The sequence below is a fragment of the Artibeus jamaicensis genome, unplaced genomic scaffold (genome assembly GCF_021234435.1).
Source record: "Artibeus jamaicensis isolate MK-2021 breed Jamaican fruit bat unplaced genomic scaffold, CSHL_Jam_final scaffold_1964, whole genome shotgun sequence".
NCBI classification, from domain to species: domain Eukaryota; kingdom Metazoa; phylum Chordata; class Mammalia; order Chiroptera; family Phyllostomidae; genus Artibeus; species Artibeus jamaicensis.
This window is the reverse complement of record NW_026522030.1, coordinates 58,108,233-58,129,218: the sequence shown is the minus strand read 5'-3', so window position 1 is coordinate 58,129,218 and position 20,986 is coordinate 58,108,233. Positions and strand designations below refer to the sequence as shown.

The following is a 20,986-nucleotide window of genomic DNA, read 5'->3' as shown; positions in this document are numbered from 1 at the left end:
CCACCATGTGTGCCTGAATGCGGATCTGGGGCCCCAGATGAAAACAAACCCTTGAATCTACCTTGTGTGACCCCAAACAGAGGATCCAGCTAAGCTATGCCCTCATCATTGACCTCTGGAAACTGTGAGATCACGTGTGCTGTTTTAAGCGGCTAACTTTGCAGTAATTTCTTATGCAGCAATAGAAAACTAATACGTGTAGCTTCTAACAACGTGGTAACAAATTATTTTCTTTCTCTACAGTCTAGAACCGCACTAGACTTGTCAAGGAAACACGGGTGTGGAAACCATGGAGAACCCACTTCAGTCCAACCCACTCCCCACAAACTTAGAACTGTAGTAACATCCACAAGGGGTCATGAATAAAGCAGTTTTTCTTTCTCTTGTTAAGTAGAGAAAAAACAAAACAAAAAAACAAAAACAGAAGAAACACTTCCTCTTGCAGCCGGAAGCGAAGGAAACCAGAGCTTCATGTTTAGTCAAACTGATTGCTCACAGGATGGTCCCAAGGCGGTCGAACTTAGCCCCAAACTGGAAGTGGTCAGTAAAAGTGACGGAAATGCTTTGGCTCCCTCAACACACAAAACTCTTTCCAGATTTTAAGTTAAATTTAAATTCTCCTTTAGCAGTAACACTCAAAAACCTTAAAACACCTTACCTTGCAAGGAGGACGCAATCAACATTCTTTATCTTCCCCAAAATTAAGGCATCAGAAGGCTGCACATAATGAATAATGGTTACGACTCAGTGATTTGAAAACATGTATAAACAATTAAAAAGCTGTCACTTAATTGTTCGACCTTGAAAAGATTCATGGACACCCAGGGTTTGAAGATACACTTTAAAGAAGAGTGTAGATGTGATAGATAATCACTCAATAAATATTTACTGAGCCCTTTACAAGCAGAGGACTCGTAAGGCTGCCACAGGTGCGAGGGTAGGTGTCATGCAGGGAGACCTATTTGTAGCAAGCACCCCAGGGGGACTCTGACAGCAGACTGGTCAAATACAGCTGTGCTGAGGCACCTGTCAGGTGTGAGAGGGAGGCCCAGAGGGGAGGGGAGGCTGCTGTCAGCGGATTTAAGGACTCGGCACTGGAGCTGTTTGCTCTGCTAACCAGCTAGGAGACACTCATGGATGCCCCGAGGTGACGTTCTGAGATTCCGGGGGGGGGGGGGGGAGAAAAAAGAAGGCTAAGAAGTGAACCAAGTTTACAGCACAACTTGGGGGACATGAAGTCACTGTAAGAATTTGGCTGAAACAGAGGGCTGGGTTGGGACTGGCAGGTGCAGGGATCTTCACAGCAGGATCAAAGAACAGCGATGGGTGGAAGTAACCCCGTGAAACTAGGAGCTGACCGGAGCTGGGTGACTCGGGGGTTGGGAGAGCAAGCTGCCTCTTCCAACAGAGAAGGAGGGTTTTATTTCCAGTTTGGCTGTGCAGTTGTGTTACGAATCCCACCCTGGGCCAGGGCTTTACTTCGTTAGACGCTCCCTCCCACGGTCCATCTCCTAGGTTACCATGATGCGTGACCTATTGGCTCCAAATTAGCAACTGATTTAAATGCAGAGAACGGAAGGGTACAGTTGCTATGTCTAAAATGAGTAGGTGGCTTCTAGGAATATAAAGTGAGAAGTACTCTGCACATGCTCAGAACAAGAAGTGCAAGCCATCCTCAGGGACCCTGTGGGGGGGGGGTGGTGGCTGGTGGGACCCACTGGCGGGACCCGGGACAGGACTCCCGGCCCCTCCCGGCTTGGGGCAGGCAGTCCTGGGCAGATAAGACAAAAGTAATCAAAAAACTTTTAAAAACTGAACAACAAAGTCAGCAAAGAGACAGGAAAAAGCCAGTATGTCTCCATTAACTGGGTATTAACCTTGCCAAACGGAGTATCCACATATTTCTCAGTTCTTCCTTCTAAGATTTCTGGATCATCCAGGCCTGTTCCACCAATTATTCCAATCTAAGGGAGGAAAAAAAGATACCAGATTTTTCATTAGAAAACAAAAATCATTATTTTAAGCAAACTTGTTTCCTCATACGCGCTGCTCCTCTCCATTCCTGCTAAGCCCTAGTTGTTTTTAAAAATCTGAAATTACTGAAAAACAGTCATTCAAGAAACCATTTGAAGGCCATCTGTATTCCAGAAATAACCAACATGTGGGTCACCCTTTTGGACTTTACCACATTTATTGCTGGTAATTTGAAAAATTAGCAGTGAACAGTACTTTAGTTTAAACAGAAAACCAAACTTAAAAATAGGCAAATGTGGTTGCAGAGAGTACTCTCTGATTTTCCACTCTCTACCAAATGGGCTACAGAATAAACAGTATTCAAAAGATTACCGAGATAGAAAGTATGTTGTACAGGCACTCTGTCATGCTTTCTCACTGCTCCATTAGTTAAAGGAACAAGAAAGAGCCCTGGCTGGAGTGGCTCAGTTGGTTGGAGCAAGGTCCCTTACACCAAAAGGTTGCAGGTTCGATTCCTGGTGAGGGCACATACCTAGGCTGTGGTTCAGTCCTCACCAGTGTATGGGAGGCAGCCAATCAATATTTCCCTCTCACATCAAAGTTTGTTTCTCTCATTCTCTCTCCCCACTTCTCTACAATATGCCTATTTGAAGAAACAAAACAGATTTTCTCTCTTTCCTGTGCCACTCAAATCAGAACTGCCAGGGATCACAGGTAGGAGAGTATGGAATAGCACAAAAAGTTAGCCTCACATATACTTACAAAACCCAAATGTAAATATAAATAAGTCATTCAAAGTAGTCCTAACTTAAAAAAAAAAAAAATCCCAGCGCTGCCTTGCATTTTCCAGAAAACAACGGAATAGTCCTTGTCTTCAGGAACCACTCGGAGGGAAAGAAACCAGGTGCTGCTGTCTAGACTTACTCTAATTTGATGACTAAGAAACACAAACAAGAATGATTACAAAGATAACAAAAATATTAACTAGCCAGCCAACTAAAAATTAAATAAATGAAATCGTTAGGAAGGTTGCTCCCTAGGGGAAGGCAATGGCCCCTCTTAGACTCCCGGGCACGGCACCTTGCAGAGCTCAGGCCCCGCTGCTGTGTGGCCCAGGGGCCAGGGCCGCCACACCCCCCCAGACTGACCGGCACCTCTCATCCTGGGGGATCCACCACCCCAATCCTCCTGACTCCTCAGAGACCCTGCCCTGTAGAGGTTAGGTTCCCAGCAAAATCTTGGTATTTCAGTCGTCAGCAAGAGCCCTGGCTGGGTAGCTCAGGGCCTCATCCTAATATGCCAAGGTTGCAGGTTCGATCCCCAGTTAGGGCACATACAAGAAGCAACCAATGAATGAATAAATTCATTGGTGGGGCAGCAAATCAATGCCTCTCCTTCTAAAAAATGTTAAAAACTGTCAGCAACAGGCAACAGAGATGACAATTTATTAAGAAACCTAATGGAAATTGAGCTGAACATTTTTTTTTTCAATGAAAAGCTTTAAATCTATTTTCACTTGAGAAAAATTTCCACTAAATGGAAGAAAGCAGCTCCTTGGGGAAAAAAATTGTGAGTTAAGAATTAACTGAACATCTGAGTACTTTCCAGATCAGGTCAGCTGGTTTATATTAATATAAGTGAAAATATAAAATTAGCATATAAGGAAAAATGGTTACCTCTCTGGCCCTCAGTTTCCTCAAGAAAAAAAGTCAACAAAAGAGAAAATAAGGGCAATTTGGTAAGACTCTGCTGAAGGCCTGGCTGCTAAATGATGTAGAACTTTCCCAACTTCCTCAAGTGCCTAAACCAGTTTTAAAAAATCTATGCCAACCCCATGTCTTTACCTTGTTACAATTTTTAACATCAAAGGTACAGACTAACCACTTGGCCACATTTAGTGTTTTTAAATCAACTGAAATGTTCACTCAAAGGAACATTTGAATTTAAATCATGCCAGTCCAACAGAATTTTTTCTTTTTAAAGATCACAGTTTCATGCAACCCTAACCCATCCTCTGGCTGGCTTCTCCATTTTATCCTTCATTCCAAGTCCCTCTGTAGCACCACCGATCACAGGGGACTGACTAGTAACTGTCTGGCACATGCCCCACGGAACTGAACTGCTGACTCTGAAATTATTCTCAGTGTAATCTTCAGGGATTCAGCCTCTGCGAAAACCTCCATTTATTTTTAAACACATGACCTTTTTTGACTTGGCTGTTTCTGGATGTCCCCTGGGGCATCGCATCTCACATTCTGGACTGTCAGGCTCATATACACAAAACACACCTGACTGTTTTGAAACCAGGCTCAGATAAGAAATGCTAACAGGGATCCTACTGAAGTTCAGGGCCTTTGAGTCCGTCCATCCTCAGCAGCCCCAAGCTCCAGCCCACACCACACTGGCTACATGATAACCTTGCATCAGGGAGCTGGTCATTCAGCCCTCTGCAAGGAACATGTAGTACCCGGCATGAAAGCAAGGGCTGCTATTGTTAGCCGGAAAGGCCAGGATGTGGTCTCTGGCCCTGGAATTATCTACAGGAGAGTCCATCCAGTCCCCAAACTGGTGCTAGTTGTTTATGGAAACATTTACCTTACAAGAGACACAAAACAAGTGTAGCAAGTGAGTACTGCCACCCCAGGGAATTGAATTTCTAACCATTTTCTTTTCTTTTTTTTTAAATTAATTTTATTTAGCTGTTTTTCAAGTACAGTTTTTTGTCTATTTCTCCCATCTAACCATTTTCTTCATGCAGCTGTAGATTGAGGCCGCAGTGCCAAGATGTGGCAATGTCGCCACCTGCTGGCCCCACAGTAAAGTACCACGAGGACGAAACTTCCAAGCAGGGATAGCCTAATTTTGCAACTTCTAAATTCAAGTCAACTCAATGCCAGCATTGGTAATGCTTTGATGAAAAAAAAAAAAAAAAAAAAAAAAGTAACAGTGCTGCCCTAAAGGTTGTGGGTTCAATCCCTGGTCAGCGCAGGTACCTAGGCTCAGGGTTCGATCCCAGGTCAGGAGCAGGACAGGGTGAGCGCAGAAGGAAACCAATGGATGTTTCTGTCACACTGATGACTCCCCCCTGCTCCTCCCGCTGCATCCTCTCCCTCAGTTTCTCTAAAAATCAGTAAACATATCCTCAGGTGACGATATAAAAAAATACATTGATGTTTCTCTCCCTCTCTCCTTCCCTTCCCCTCTAAAGATAAATAAATAAATAAAATCTTAAAAAAAAAAAACTGTATCTGAGCTATTACACGTCACAGGCACTATGCTACGTGCTTCAACGGCCTTTACCTCGTTTGATCTTCACAACTCTCCTACAGGACAGACCTTACAGTACTGTACCCATTTTACAAAATGAAAAGAGAAAGCATAAAAATTAAAAGCCCCCTCTATGAGCCAATCACAAGGAGCCAAGCCGGAATAGGAACCCTGGTCTTTCAAGCGTGACCACTACGATGTGCTACCTTCCAATATCCCCTGGGATTCCTTACAACATCATACCCTATTAGACAATTTTTGTCTCCATCCTGTGAGAAAACTGATGCTCAGAGAGGTCAAGTTGTAGACCAAGGTCGCCGAGCAAGCTTAGAAACAGTGATGCCGGGTATCAGCCCTCCACCTTGGAGGGCTGGGGGACTCTCTGTTAGTGACCTCGCACAGCTCAGGAAGCAACGACAATCTTACCAGGCCTCCTGGGCCAGAAGCAACAGCCCTGGGTCTAGGCACATCTTGGCTGGCTGCCTGCCTAGGAAATATGCTCCAGCACTGAGACGGAACTTCTGGGCCAACTCTGCCCTGCCAGGACTTCTTCATTACACAAGACAAAGTTCTGCATAGGGATTCCTGGCCAACCAAGGTCAATGCCAGATTTTAACCACTAGTAATTCATCCCACACTTTCCCACTGACAGCCATCAAGCCAGTGTCCTTAAGAGACAATTTGACTTTTTGAGACACTATGAAAGCATTTTACGTAACTAAATATTGACTTACTTGGGCAGAATGGTTACTTCCAGCAATGCTGAAAGGGCTCATACTAAACCTGGACCCAGGAGATTCCATACACTCCGCTTGGTTTCAGGAACCACACACCATCACTGACACCTGGACACACAACCTAAGGAACTCCAGGGTACCACTCTCCAAACACCAGAACCCCGAGCAGCTGAGAGTAGCTCCTGCCAAGCGGGTGGGCCGCATCTGAGTGTTCAAGCTCAGGAAGCAAAAGAGCCAGAGCTGGAGCTGGCAGCAACCGCTGGTCTGAGCTCTTCAGTCCCTCAGCTCTGGCTGCCACTGACAAGTCTGGCCAGTGCAGCGGACGGAAGCCCTCCTCCTTATTGAGCCAAACTGGTTTTGAGGCCTCCCAGGGCCTTGATAGATCCCGGAAGTCCAGTTGTATGGGGAGAATGTGGCTACAGTTCTGTCAGGGTGGAAGGCCTGTTCAAAACCTGCAATAATGTCCATGGAAAGAGCTGCTGGCTCCATCTCTGACAAGATAACCCCTGTATAAGCCACCCCTGTGGGTGATGATTATGGGCTCAACTGTGTCCCCCATATCTATATGAAGCCCTAACCCACAATACCTCAGAGTGTGACTATCTGGGGAAATAGGTTATTTGAAGAGACAGAGTTAAATGAGGTCTTTGGGGGAGGTGGGAGGGCGGGGGGGGGGGCGTTATCCAGCACGACTGGGACCTTATAAGACACTAGGGCACAGGCACGCAGGACAACCATGTAAAGACACAGAAAGGCCATCTGCCAGCCAAGAGGAGAGGCCTCAGATAAAATCTAATACCTTGATTTTGAACTTCCAGCCTCCAGCATCATGATGAAATAAATTTCCGTTGCTTAAGCCACCCAATCTATGGTACTTTGTTATGGTAGCCCTAATAAACAAGTGAGTAAGACTATATATTTTGGTCAGGAATAACTGAGAATTTAGAACATCCATAGTTTTTATTTCACCAACTGCAAAGTCAAGATATTATTCTAAGGGGTAGACATCCTCTTGGAGATACGGTTCAACTCCTGAAACAGTCAATACTTTTTTGAGGATTTTTCTGAGAGCTTGCTGTAATCTCCAAAGCAGAGGCGGCGAACACAAGGCCCGCAGGCCGAATCAGGACCCCCACCTTGTTTTATCAGGCACAGCACCGAGCTCGCTCCTTGCCCCTAGTAGTTACATTTATACAGTCCTAAAATTACATCCGGCCCTTTGAAGGCAACCTCAAGGCTGACATGGCCCCCAGTGACAGTGAGTTTGACACCCCTGCAGACTTTAGAGTCTAAAGTGTGCCTCTGCTTGAGAACAGCAGGCTCCTTCCCAGCGTCCCCCTGGGTCCGCTGCTGTATTATATTAGACTCACCAGTGAGCTTTCAATACCAAAGCCCAGGCCACACACTGCAGAGATTCTGATGAGTTGGCCGAGGCAGAATTCGTTTACTTAAAACTCCTCAGGTGGATCAAATGTGCAGCCAGAACTGAGCCCCTGCTCCAGGACCTAGCTCTCGTGAAATTCTAATTTTTTTAAAGAAATCCTCACCGGAGGACATTATTTCATTACTTTTTTAAAGACAGAGGAGGGGAGAGAAATACCGATGTGAGAGATAAGCACTGACTGGTTGCTTCCCATACACACCTGGACCAGGGGTTGCATGTGCCCGTACTAGGGACTGTACACATCCAAACTGGGGACTGAACCTGCAACCCAGGCATGGCCTCGACCAGGAAAGGAATCTGCAGCCCCTCAGTTACAAGATGATGCCCCAACCGAGTTACATTGGCCAGGGCTAGACAGCAGAAACAAACAAACAAACAAACAAAAACATTTTTATTTATTTTTAGAGAAGGTGGGGAAATATCAGTGTGTGGTTGCCTCTCATGCATTTTCCACTGAGGACCTGGCCCACAACCCAGGCATGTGCCCCCACTGGGAATCCAACTGGCAAGCCTTTGGTTTGCAGGCCAGCACTCAAACCACTAAGCCACACCAGCCAGGGCTAGATAGTGAAATTCTAAAATAAGGAGTGTCACTGGCTGAATAATAGCCCCTGATAGAGATGTTATCTGTCCTAATCCCCAGAATCTGTGATTATTACTTCCTGTGATTAAAGACTTTTCGATGAGGAGATTATCCTGGATTATCTTGGCAGGCCTTAAATGCAATCACAAGGGTCCTTACGAGATGATCAAATATGGAGGAAGGTGATGTGATGATGGACAGAGAGAGAAAAGGCGATGTGATACCGGTCAAGAGACAAGAACTGCCCATGACCCCTAGACCTTGGAAAAGGCAAGGAGACAGATTCTTTCTTAGATGCTCCAAGCAACCTGCCCTGCCCCAATGACACCTTGATTCAGCTCCATCGCACTCCTCATGGACTTCTGACCTCTAGAACTGTGAGAGAATACGTGGGCCTTGTTTTAAGCCATCCGGTTTGTGGTAACCCTTACAGCGGTCACAGGAAACTAGTACACTAAGAATCACCCGAGGAGCCGATTAAAGTGCAGGTGTTCAGTGATGGGAACTGCCCCGCCTGGTTTCAGGAGCTGTAACCCCCCCCCCCCCCCCAAATAAGGCTGAGTGAGCAACCTCTGGACTGTGAGCCACTAAGGAGACAAAGCTTATCTCCCTGGCAGGAGCGCTGCTTCTGCTTCATCCATCACTGCCCCCAATGCTTGGTCAGTTAGTCAATGATGGGTGAAATTCCTCAAGGGAGGATTGACCTAAGACAGGCATGATCACGTGGAGGAACCAGGGAAGGACTTGGGGGGCTATGGAGAAAGGGGGTGATGGACCCTCGCCCCTTGGCTTTGACGAAGCCTGAGCCCTGTCTGTCTGCAGTAAGTCTCCGAGAATTCCTCGGCTATCTGCCTCCTTTGCCTGACTTAAGCCTGAAACAATGACAGAGTGTGGTGCAGCCCTGTGCTGGGAATGGCCCTGGGCCCTGGGTGATCGGGTCTGAGAAAGGAATGCTCTTAGTTAAATGATCAAGGCCAGAGCAGGAAATGAATTTGTTTTCCAAAGTTTTGTAGCCTTTTAGCTGATAGACCCTGACTTAGAAGAAGCTCTAATAGTTCTTTGTATGCTATCTACTGTTTACTGCCTGACAGTGGTTAATAAGTTGTACCTGAACTCCTGTGCAAAAAAACCAATAAAAACCTGTCTAGCCCTGGCTGGTGTGGCTGACAGAATTGAGCAGGGGCCTGCAGACCAGAGGATCGCGGTTCAATTCCCAGTTAGGGCACATGCCTGTGCTGCAGGCCAGTTCCCAGCAGGGGACACACAAGAGGCAACCACACATTGATATTTCTCTCCCTCTCTCCTTCCCTTCCCCTCTAAAGATAAATAAAAATCTTAAAAAAAAAAAAAACACCCTTGAGAGAGTAGCAGTGCTGTCCCTTTTCCTCCACAGGACTCAGTAGTCCGTGTGAATTTGTCTCCCGTCTCACCCATGATGCCGCGGGCACTGTGAGCCGGTGCACGTGTCAGTTCAGCCTTTTCTAAGTTCCCTGGGTCAGTGGTTGCCACACCTGAGTGGGCACCTAAACAGACTGAGGTTCCTCTGAGCCCAGATTGTGGGGTTCCCGGGGAACCCCTAGAGCTTCTAATTCGGGACTTAGGTGAGGCCTGAGAATTTGCATTTCTAATATATACTCAGGTGGGTGCATAACAGCGGAAAATCACCTTACCATTCTTTTGACATTGTTTCTGTAAGTGCTGTCTCTTACAGACTAATATGTAGCTTGTAAATAAATAGCATGTTTGTAAATATAAACCATGACACCATTAAAGTCCTAGAGGAGAACATTGGCAAGAAAATCTCAGATATTTCACGCAGCAACTTTTTTACTGACATGTCCCCCAGAGCAAAGGACATAAAGGAAAGAATAAACAAATGAAATCTCATCAAAATAAAACGCTTCTGCGTGGCTAAAGAAAATAGTATTAAAATAAAAAGACAACCAACTGTATGGGAAAACATAATTGCCAATGATATCTCACACAAGGGTTTAATCTCCAAAATATACAAAGAACTTACACGACTCCACTCTAAGAAGACAAGCAACCCAATTAAAAAGTGGGCAAAGGACTTGAACTGACATTTCTCCAAGGAGGACATCCAGAAGATCCAGGGATACATGAAAAGATGCTCAATATCACTAGCTATCAGAGAGATGCAAATTAAAACCGCAATGAGATACCACTTTACACCAGTCAGGATGGCCATCATAAACAAGGCAACAAACAACAAATGTTGGAGAGGTTGTGGAGAAGAGGGGACCCTAGTTCATTGTTGGTGGGATTGCAGACTGGTACAACCACTGTGGAAAACGGTATGAAATTTTCTAAAAAAACTAAAAATGGACCTGTCTTTTGATCCAGTAATTCCACTGCTGGGATTATATCCTAAGAACCTTAAAACACCAATCCAAAAGAACCTATGCACCCCAATGTTCATAGCAGCACAATTTACAACAGCCAAGAGTTGGAAGCAACCTAGGTGCCCATCAGTAAATGAATGGCTCAAAAAATTGTGGTACATATACACAATGGAATTCTATGCAGCAGAAAGAAAGAAGGAGCTCACACCCTTTGCAATGGCTTGGATGGAACTGGAAAGCATTATGCTGAGTGAAATAAGCCAGGTGTTGAAAGACAAATACCATATGATCTCACCTTTAACAGGAAGCTAAACAACGAAACAAACAAGCAAGCAAAATAAAAACAAAGACACTGAAATAGAGAACAGGGGGACAGTGACCAGAGGGGAGAGAGGAGGGAATTTCAGGGGGAAAAGGGGAAGGATTTACAGGAACTAGAGTAAAGGACACATGGACAAAAACTAAGGAGGGGCTGGAAATGGGAGGGAGGTTGGGAGCCCTGGGGGGGGTGGGCTGGGATGGGGGTAAAAGGCAGAAAACTATACCTGAACAATAATTAATAAATTTTTTGAAAAAGTAAAAAAAAATGTTTAAAGAACATTATCTGAAGGAGGTAAGATCTTTGCTAAAATGGTAAAGTAGCATACCTGGGGATAAATGGAAGCTTTTATTTTACCACAATTAACTTTATTTATTGACTTCTTTTAAGAGTACATTCACCTGACTGGTGTAACTCAGTAGATTGAGCGTAGGCCTGTGAACCAAAGGATCGATGTCTGATTCCCTATCAGGGCACATGCCTGGGTTGCAGGCCAGTTCCCAGCAGGGGACGCAAGAGAGGCAACCATACATTAATATTTCTCTCCCTCTCTCCTTCCCTTCCCCTCTAAAGATAAGTAAAAATCTTTTAAAAAAAAGCATGTTTGCATAAGAATCCTAGGAACTAACTAGGATGTATCAAAAGATACATCCCCCAACCTTCAGGCATCTCAACTTTAGGAAATATGCTGACCTTCAACCAGGATGTTGTAAAGCCAGAATGACTGAACCAGGATGCACACTGGACCACCACTTGCCGTATTGGAATGGACTGTGCTCGTCTGCACGTGGAGGACTTTGCAACCCCCTCCCATGGTCTCTTTGTTCTGTTCCCCTCTCCTTCCTTATAAAAACCTCTGCCTCCACTGAGACAGGGAGATGGGCTGAGATGTGAGTCTCCCATCTTCCCAGGAAATGGGCTTCAAGACACGAGTCCCTCATCTTCCAGCTGGCTGGCACCTGAATAAACCACTTTCCATTACATCAGCACCTGCCTCTCGACTATTGGCTTTTGTAGCAACAGCTGGCTGGACCTGCATTTCGATTAGTTTTTGGCAACCCTGATGGGAAAACATGAACTCCGGAAGGCCCAGAGGGCCCAGACTAGAGTCCCAGCCGCTTGTGGCAGGACGACCCTGTGCCTGGGACTGCAAGAATTTCCCAGGAGCTGCCAAGCGTTCTTTACTTGGGGGACTCTTCCTGCTCTCCCTCTCAAGGCATCAGCCACCTTTACATGCTTTGCTGGTGAAAGGAAACAGGTTGTTGGGCTGAGGAGCCCAGACTGGGTAACTCCTTGGCGTGCACACCCGGGAGCACCTGCCCTACCACTTGGGTTCCTTGTGACCATTTGGGATTTGGTAGGAGTCAACAGGTGCTGCTCAGCAGGAGGCACAAGTCAGCAACATGAAGAAAATCGTAGTTCCCAAGTGTGGGATTTGGTTGGAGCACTTTTCTGGTTTGGGTTGGCATATTATTTGCTTTTCTTGTTGCATGCTGCTTTTTAATCATCTATTAGTTTGGTTTCTCTGTTCCTTTGTAGGAACAAGTCTGTTTCTGTTTGAGAACTCTCAACTTTTCTACCTGTCTGAAATAAAACTTTGGTTACAGTTTTTTGCTTGCTTTCTTATCTTTTAGCAACTTGGTTTGATCTCTGCTGTTTTGTACATACTGGGAATCCTTAGCCTCCAGCATTTGGATCTCGTCAGGGTCATTCGCGGTACTGGTAGGTGTGAGACAAGAGTCTAAGGCTAGTCCCAGTCCCACTTTTAGAGGATTTAGTTTGAGCATACTCATGTACATATTTAAACTTTGTCTTTGCTTTATATACTGTTCTTGTTTCTATTTTGAAAGGAATGGCTCAGTCTGATCTCAAATTGTTTTGCCAAAGGCCTGGTAATGGGACAAGATCTCTAATGTACAAACTTTCATGTTGTTATACCATGAGGATTTTACTCAGAAAGGATTAAAATTCATGGTTTAAAAAGGGGGGGGGGGAGATCTCATTCTCCTCTCAGACAGTAAAACTAAGAAAAAATTACAAAAATGAGTCTTTTAAACATTCTGAATCCTCCTTGTAGATGCCCAAGAGCTGTGGTCCCAGGAACAAGCCCAAGGCTGGTATCTCCCCCGCCTCTTCTCCAGGCTGCTTTGAGTTGCCACAAGCATTTGATAATAAAACAGCTGACTTCTGAGCACACTTTAGAAATGCAGAAATCGCCAAGAATCCAAATAGATAGTTTATATTAAGTTAATGTCTCTTCAAGTTATTAACGTGAAATATACTTTTTTTGTCTGGGTTTATGAAAAAGTTCATGTTATCTCTGTAAGTGCTGTCGGGCGTGCGAGAGGCAACCACACATTGATGCTTCTTTCCCTCTATCTCTCCTCTCCCCTCTCTAAAAATAAATAAGTCTTAAAAAAAGATATCCAGAATTATTAAAATCAAATGCATTAGTATTGGTCACTATCCCTGCATACCATTCTACCTTCAGCAAAAGACAAGGTCAAAATAAACTTCCTCAAAGCAACACAGATCTCTTTTATTTTGTTTGTCTCTGCTATTCAGGACACAAACCTGGTTGCTCCTACATCTCCTCACCAGGCAGCCTCTGCCTCAGGGACTTAGGCCAGGATCTCTCAACCAAGTGTGAACCAGCCCTTCTGGGGGTGTCTAGACACCCATGGGGACATTTCTGGTTGTCACGATGATTTGAAGGAGTGTTACTGGCACATTGTGTGTGTGTGGGGGGGGGAGGGAGGGGCGGGGTATGTAGGTTGGCTGTGGAGCCAAGGATGTACTCAGGATAGTCCTATGAAAGGAGGAACTGTCCTAACCAAAATGCCATCATGTCCCTGGGCAAAAAATAAAGGCACGCTGGTCATACCCAACTGGGGCATGCGGGTTGTCCCCCACTTTCTGAGGGTCACTCAAGGACTTTCAATCTGAAGGACTTTGCCAACTACACTCAGACAGCCAAGAGATGAACATAAGGGGCCCATTCTCCAAAGTCTAGACTCCATGACTTACCCACCCCTCTTAGTACCATTTTGTTAACAGCCCATTACCCATCTGTAATGGAACTATACCCTCTCTCTGTCATAGCAACCATGATAAATAAGACTTATTTTTAACTCCCCAGAGTGAAAGCTGGGAAGCTACGTGGGAGAGCCACACACAGCCCATTGAAGGAGGCCTCCAGAATGCTGTGTCTGAACCCACTGACCCATTCAGCCCTCTGCATGGTCAAGCATACCACCTGGCCACGGCCAATGCTGATGATGGAGGCTCTCCCAGACCCTGGCTGTTATTAGTATGGCGGGTGAGCGTCCACTGAGCACAGGGAGGCAGCTGGCTTTGTGCATTCACTCTACACTCCCTCTAGATCCTTAAGGCTCTACCCACAATGAAACGGGCACAGAGATCACATGCCAGATTAGAAATGCCTCAGAACACCTACGTGGTGGAACGTCAGGCACTAGGCCCCATCCGGTCACTATCTAGGTCTGACTGTATAATGCTGGACACCCTAGCTGACCTTTCTGAGCCTCAGTTTCAAATCCACAAAAAGGGGTTTGTGTGGCTATCTGGTCTTCAGGGACATTCCAGCTCTACATTCCATGGTCTGGGGACAGGATGTGGTTTTATTAGCCTATTTTTCTCTGGGCATTAGCACCTCCTGTTTTCTAGACCGGATGTTGCCTCAGCAGTCTGGGAAAGTTGGTGTTAGCACCATGGATTCTCAGCAGCAAAGGCACTATTACCTTTCTAACCTCAAAGACAGAAAGCAACAGGCTGGCCTAACCTTGTTTATATATTTTTTAAAATAAATTTTTAAAGATTTTATCCATTTATCTTTAGAGGGGAAGGGAAGGAGCGAGGGTGAGAAATATCAATGTATGGTTGCCTCTCCCGTGTCCCCTGCTGGGAACTGGCCTGCAACCCAGGCATGTGCCCTGACTGACCGGGAATCAAACCGAGATCCCTTAGTTTGCATGCCTGAGCTCAATCCACTGAGCTACACCAGCCAGGGCCTTGTTTATACTTCTTAATTTGAATTTCAGCAGCTTGAGAAGACCAAAAATATACCGCATTCAATACTTACATCAGGCTCCAATCACAGTGCCCTCTCTCCACTTGAAGGCGTGGCACTGATTTTACAGGAAAACTGTGTGGCAGGGAGAATGCTGAACCAGATTCAAATGAGACTGTTTAAAATACCACCCCTCTCTGTTTTTACTATCACTGTAAGTGTAATATTAAAGGTAAGAGTTTGTTGCTTGCCCATTGAAAGCAGTGGCCATGATACCTATCATAATACCTATCATGATACCAACATAGTATGTTGGAGAAAAGATATTCAGAATTAATCTCAGCTCCCCCACTTAAAAGCACTACCACTGAACGAATTTCAACCATGCGCTAGCCAGACTATACAATTTTAAACGTCCCAGCAAACCCTGCAGTAAAGTCTCCACTTTATGGATGGGTACCCTAAGGAACTCACTTTGCAAATGAATTTCATAAAAATTCTGCTTTGCTCTCCATAACTGGAAAGGGAGAAGCGTTCTACAAACATTTCTGAACGCAAGATTCGTTTCAAAATTGCAAAAGGAGTGTCATAGCTTAGGTGTGACTGCCACACTCCCTTTCATAACTGTCTCATTAAAAGCTGCAAGGGACTAATAATCACTCTGCCTGATTACACGCAGACCGCAGAGATTTGCCTTCTCTCCGGAGGAACCAAGACATACTTGGATAGACGGCGGGGCCCCAATCCCTATCGCAAAAATTTCTCAAGTTAACTGACATCTTAGCAAATCATAAAGATCTGAGACGAGATCTTAAGATCAATCTTTCCTTATGCACTATAATTCCACACTCTCTCTGAAGACACCAACCAGGAAAGAAATGTTTAAAGGCCCCGGGGAAACTCCGGGCACCCTTCGGAACTCGTGCTCTCCTCGGGCTAAAGATCCTACCTCAACAAGATCTCTAGTACCAAGAGTTCTGAATTCCGTGAGCACCACGAAACTGATCTCTAACTTTCAAGATTGCAAAGAAAGCAGTTTAAAGCCAGAGGCCTACAAACTGGGCGCCGCCTTCTACTCCATTTTGGTGCTGCAAAAGTCTCCGGATGCCTGAAGCACTGCTGCAGGGTAAAACTTCAGGGGAAGTCCTACGTTTGCAATGAAAAGAAAAGCCGGAAGCAAGCAGGCCGTCCCGCCACGTGGGCCGCAGTCGGAGAGGAATCACAGCGGAAGCTGGAGTCCAGCAGAGCACGCTGAGCCCGTCTCACCGGCTGCAAGCACACCGACACCTCAGCCGGACCCACCTCCCCGGAAAGTAGTGCTCGGGAAAGGTTGGAGCGCGGGCGGAACTCTGGCCCACAGTCCTTCCCCAAAGGGCTTGCCCACGTCCTGCGCGGGGAGGATACAGCTCAGACCAAAGGTGGAGGGGGCAAGTTTGCAAGCATTCCCTCACGCCCCACTCCCCGCCCCTAGCCAAACCCGCCCAGGGTTGCGGTGCCTCAGACCTTTCCCACCGCGGCGGGGGCGCACTGCCCCGTGGCGCGTTTCCCCGAGGGAGGAGCAAAGCAGCACCTGCAGGGTGGATGGTAGCCGCTGAGATGGTTAATCTCACCTTCACAGCTGTAGGGGTGGCACCTGAGGCCATTTCTGTGCCAGGGAGAGGCCGCAGGGTGGGCACGCGGGGCTTGCGCGCTAAACGAAGTAACAGAGCGGGATAGAGCTGGCTCTGCAGAACTGAGCAGTGCGCATCCGGGAGCAGCTCTGGCTCCTCCTCTTCCTCCCCGGAACAGCTGGATTGGCTGCTGGCGTGGGATCTCCCCTCCTCCTCAATTCCAGGTTCCCGCGGTCCGCCCCTTTGCAGACTTTTCTATTTCTTAGTCGGTGTGTTTGTTTATTTATTCCATCCCCAATTATAAGTAACGGGTTCATGATCATGATAATGGAGACTATTTACTGAGGCTTTTATGGTTCTAGATTCTTTACCCCGCCCTTTAATCACCTCCGTTAACTTTAATAACCCTACACGGAAGAGCTGCACTCAGCTCTGCCAGCTATTAGCTGCCTCATCTGTGAAATCTGTCTGGTCGGCCTTCCAGTTCTCACGGAGAGTGAATCCATCACCAGGAGGGGGCGCACTATGGCTTACTCATCTGCAATTTGAAGGGCGTCTTTTAAGCAGATGAGACTGCCTAACTCTCCCGTCCTGACTCAACAGTGCCTGGAGCATCTGTAACCCCTCCCACCCAAAGCAACATCCAATACACCTAGATTCAGAATCAGACTCCTGTCTTCATCATTTCACATTGGTCGGTCACCTCCAAAACAGACACACACACACACACACACACACACACACACACAGTGTCATAATTGACTAGTAAATTTAAGAACAGAGATATGGGAGTTGGACAAGCAGGACTTGAGGAGGGGAGTCGTGATCAGAGGAAAGGGGGCACAGATGTATTCCCGAGTCAGTGTCAGTGGCTTCAAGGGTAAGAAGGTTTTTGTAGGTTCAAGATCCAAGATATAAGCAACACACTAATCACTTGATTACTTACATATGGTCATTTACAGTTCAAATGGCAAGACTCCACATTAAATGTTTTTATAAACCATTTACAGAGTGATTTACATAAATATTTGGTTTTCTAGCATGATAGTTGATTCCCCTTTGTGTAGGCACCCCTGGGGCTGTCCCATTAAATTGGTTGAGTGCCTCGACCCATTAGTGGTGGTCATACTATTTTTGACCACAAGGATCAGATAGTGAGATTTCCTAAGAAATAATCTCAGGTAGGATTATCGGTGATCTATATTCTGTTTTGGAGGAACTTAAAGAATGCTAGATGGACCTTTGTAATTGGCTGTTGGAGGAACTTAAAGAATGCTAGATGGACCTTTGTAATTGGCTGTTTATGAATTAAGAGACAGATCAATGGTTCTTGAAACCATTCATGGTGCGAAAGTAATAATTTTTCTGATGGGATAGATATATAGAGTTGGGAAGTATCTGAGTATAAAAGCAGCTGCTATTATTGAAGTCCTTGCATTCCCTTCTAGCCTGACAATAATAAGCTGTGGAAAAAATTGTTTGCTATATTTGTGAATAATGTAGATAATTCTGCAAGTATACAAATAATTCTCTTTCAAAAATATTTGAGTTCTTGAAAATATTTTGCTTATAGGTATAAATTTGTCTTGTCAGGAATTTGAAAATCTTAAAAATGAAAGAAAATGTGTTAAAATTTTGAAAAACGCTCAAAATATTTGAGATAATTACAAAGGAGGATTGAGGGAAATTATTCTGTTTGGTATAAAAAGATTAATCACTGAAAAACTGATGATATTTCTCATCATACCCAATTTAGAAATAGAATAGTAAAATTTATAAGTTGAACTTAAATACTTAAGGAAGACTTGTTTTTGATTTTGTGACCTTAATAAATTGAATGTTAATTTTAAAACCAAATAGCTTTTAAACACTTCCTTGCAGAGCCCTCGACTTCAGAATAGCAAACACGGAAACAAAATACTCACATTGCTTACTCTACCGAGAGTGGAAACTGGCCGGACTGAAGGGCATGAGGGACAGTCTGGAGGTGAGGAAGAGAGATGGTGGATTCCTCTTTCAACAGGTTTGGATGAAAAGGGAGGAGACATTGGAACATGATAAGAAAAGGATAGGAAGTCACTGTTTTTAATATATTTGTAAGCAGAGGGGGAAGTTCACATGGAAGGAAAATTGGAAGATACTACTGATAGAATGAGGAGACTAATGGTGCAAGATACCAAAGAATTCCAGAGGGATGGCCGGGGGCATCGTGCTACATCAGAGGACAGGGACATGGGCCTGGAAGAAAGAGGGTAAACGGGAACTCTAGACACATTTAAGGCTAGGTTTTGTAAACCTACAGGGCATCACTCCTGATGGCCTAATTTTCTCAGCAAAGTGGGAACTAGGGGTTTAAAAATTGGTGGCAAAGTTTTGGCATGGTTGTGGAACCATGTCAGATCAGGGACCATGAATTTGAAATGGTGCCCATCTGCTAGAGTATATGTAATTGTGAGGAAGAAAGAAATTTTATTCTACCCTTCTAGGTTCTTTTGGCTACTCTAATAATGAAATACACATGAGATATACTAACAAGCTAAAATAACCAAATTCATTACATGAATATGTATGGGAACCCCACATATATGAGAGATTCAGAGACAGAAAGGTAAAATAAGGTATATATGACATCCTGGCAGTTGGCTAAGGAATGAGGTGAGAGGCTTGACTAATCAGAGAAGAGGAAAATAATTAATAGTTTGATAGGAAAAAGTTATCTCTGGTAATAACTCTTATTATGGACCAGGCACCTAGTTTAATTTTCCAGGTATTTAGGTGGGAACAGAGGTTTCTCTTGAGCCCACAGTCTCTATTGCCTTCAGCTCCAAGTAATCCACATGCCAAAGCAGCACATCTTGGGGAGGCCTGTTCTGAATCCCTTTATAACTTTACCTGATAGACCCCTATTTATCAATTAGATGGGGGTTCAAGGAATGAAGGTGTTTGGGAGGTGGGTTGATATTATCAGCTAGAGCAGTCTAGCCTTATGGAAAGCAAAGAAGCCAGGAAGGGGCTGAGTGATAGGTGGAAGTGAAGGATTGAGGAACTAGAAGTCTGAAGGAATCTAAGAGCAGTGATGGTAAAATGAAAGGGTGTGGAAGATGGAAGGAGAAGGGTCATGGGAGGTGATATGGAAGCTCAAGATTTAGAAGAATTGTAACCTGAAGTTATGACAAGATCCAGGAAGTGAACAACTGAATCAGGTAATCAGATAAGGTGGAAGTTGTTTGTGTGTATGTGCATGTGTGTGTGTGTGCTTCATTAATGCTGCATCTTCTGGAACAATGGCAGGGCCTGGGGAAGAGGGGAGGGTCAGTCTGGATCCGATTGCCAGAGAGGCTGGCAAATGGAGCCATAAGGATGGTCAGAGATGCTACAAAGACGGTAGAGACCTCACAATAGTCATAGTTTTATAGAGGTCATGGGAGCAAAGCATTTGGAAGTGGCAGTGAGGAACCAGGAGAATGCTGCACCTCACCAGAGTCTCCTGCTGTGGGGGGAGGTATATACACATCCTCACCAGAGGCCTGTGGTGGGAAACCGTGGCACAGTTTCAGTAAAGTCAAGGAGATGGAATGGATGATCTGGAAGGAGGTTGAGCTTGTAGAGGAGCTTATTAAACAACCATTTCAGAGGGTGCAGTGGAAAATATATTTATAAAATGCTGAGGGAAAATGGAAGAGGGGAATTGCTCATCAAATTGGTAGCTTGGGAAGATTCAGGAAAAACTTCCAGGGGAGGTCATATATGATTAGGGTCCTGAAAGACAGGTCCTACTCAGCTAAGTAAAGGAGCGAGGGAGGGGGGAGGAAAGGAGAGGTAAGTGTCAAGTGTTAAACCGAGGGCTAATATCTCATGGAGATACAGCACCTCTGTGGTATCGCCTTATATTCCAAGTGCCTGGATTGAAGAGTAGGTCTGAAGTACTGGCGATCACTGAGGCAGCTTCTGATCAAACTGTGAAACTATCTCTTGCTCGTCAAAAGGAGCAGAGGTAAGAGAAACAAAGTGGCGTGCTACTCAGTTACACAGGTCTCCCCAGAAATCTTGTGCCAGATGCAAAGTTTTATTCTGGACCATCTGACAATAAAACATCAGTACAAATCTTGCTCCAAAAAGAACACACTCCTTCTTAACTTATTTAGCTCTTTACTTAAAAGTTTTGTGCTTATAATGGACTTAAAATAGTGAGCAAGCCACACGTGTTCTCTCCACGCCGTCAAGGCTGCATTACATCGCGTTGCGTTCACCGTGCCTGGCCGCCCTCCCCTCTCCCTCCCACTGCTTGCCTGTCCTCTGCTTCCATCCCCCTTCCCTCTCTCCTTCAGACTATTACTCAGCCCAGGCATCACAGATTTGATACGACTGATCTGATGGATTCCGGTACGCTTAAAAACAGATTTTCATGTAATTTTGCCTTGAAATTCTTCATTTTTCTTTGTCACATTGGTCAGTTTTGTGTCCTAGTCCTTGCATAGAGCATGGTTATAGGTGCATAGTACAGCTTATATTCATTTATTGAATGAAAAAACATTTATTGTTTTCAGTTTCAGCAAAAGAAATGTCAGAAATGGCAACGCACCTGAACAGCAGGGGGCAGCAAATATTTGCTTTTTTTTTTCCTTTTACCTGCGAGTCAACAGTGTCTAATACTTGAGT

The 20,986-nt window shown here is 45.1% G+C and overlaps 1 protein-coding gene across 1 annotated transcript in view; it reads right to left on the bottom strand.

The window, feature by feature from the left end:
* The window catches only part of MTAP (methylthioadenosine phosphorylase), a 52,592-nt gene extending 36,117 nt beyond the window's left edge, over nt 1–16,475 (bottom strand). The window contains exons 1-3 of the mRNA XM_037167991.2: nt 16,328–16,475; nt 1,878–1,964; nt 659–717 (exon numbers count right to left, since the gene is read on the bottom strand). Of these exons, the coding sequence (XP_037023886.1) occupies nt 659–717; nt 1,878–1,964; nt 16,328–16,360 (179 nt within the window). The 5' untranslated portion in view covers nt 16,361–16,475. The remainder of the gene's footprint in view (nt 1–658; nt 718–1,877; nt 1,965–16,327) is intronic.
* Nucleotides 16,476–20,986: the final 4,511 nt, after the last annotated feature.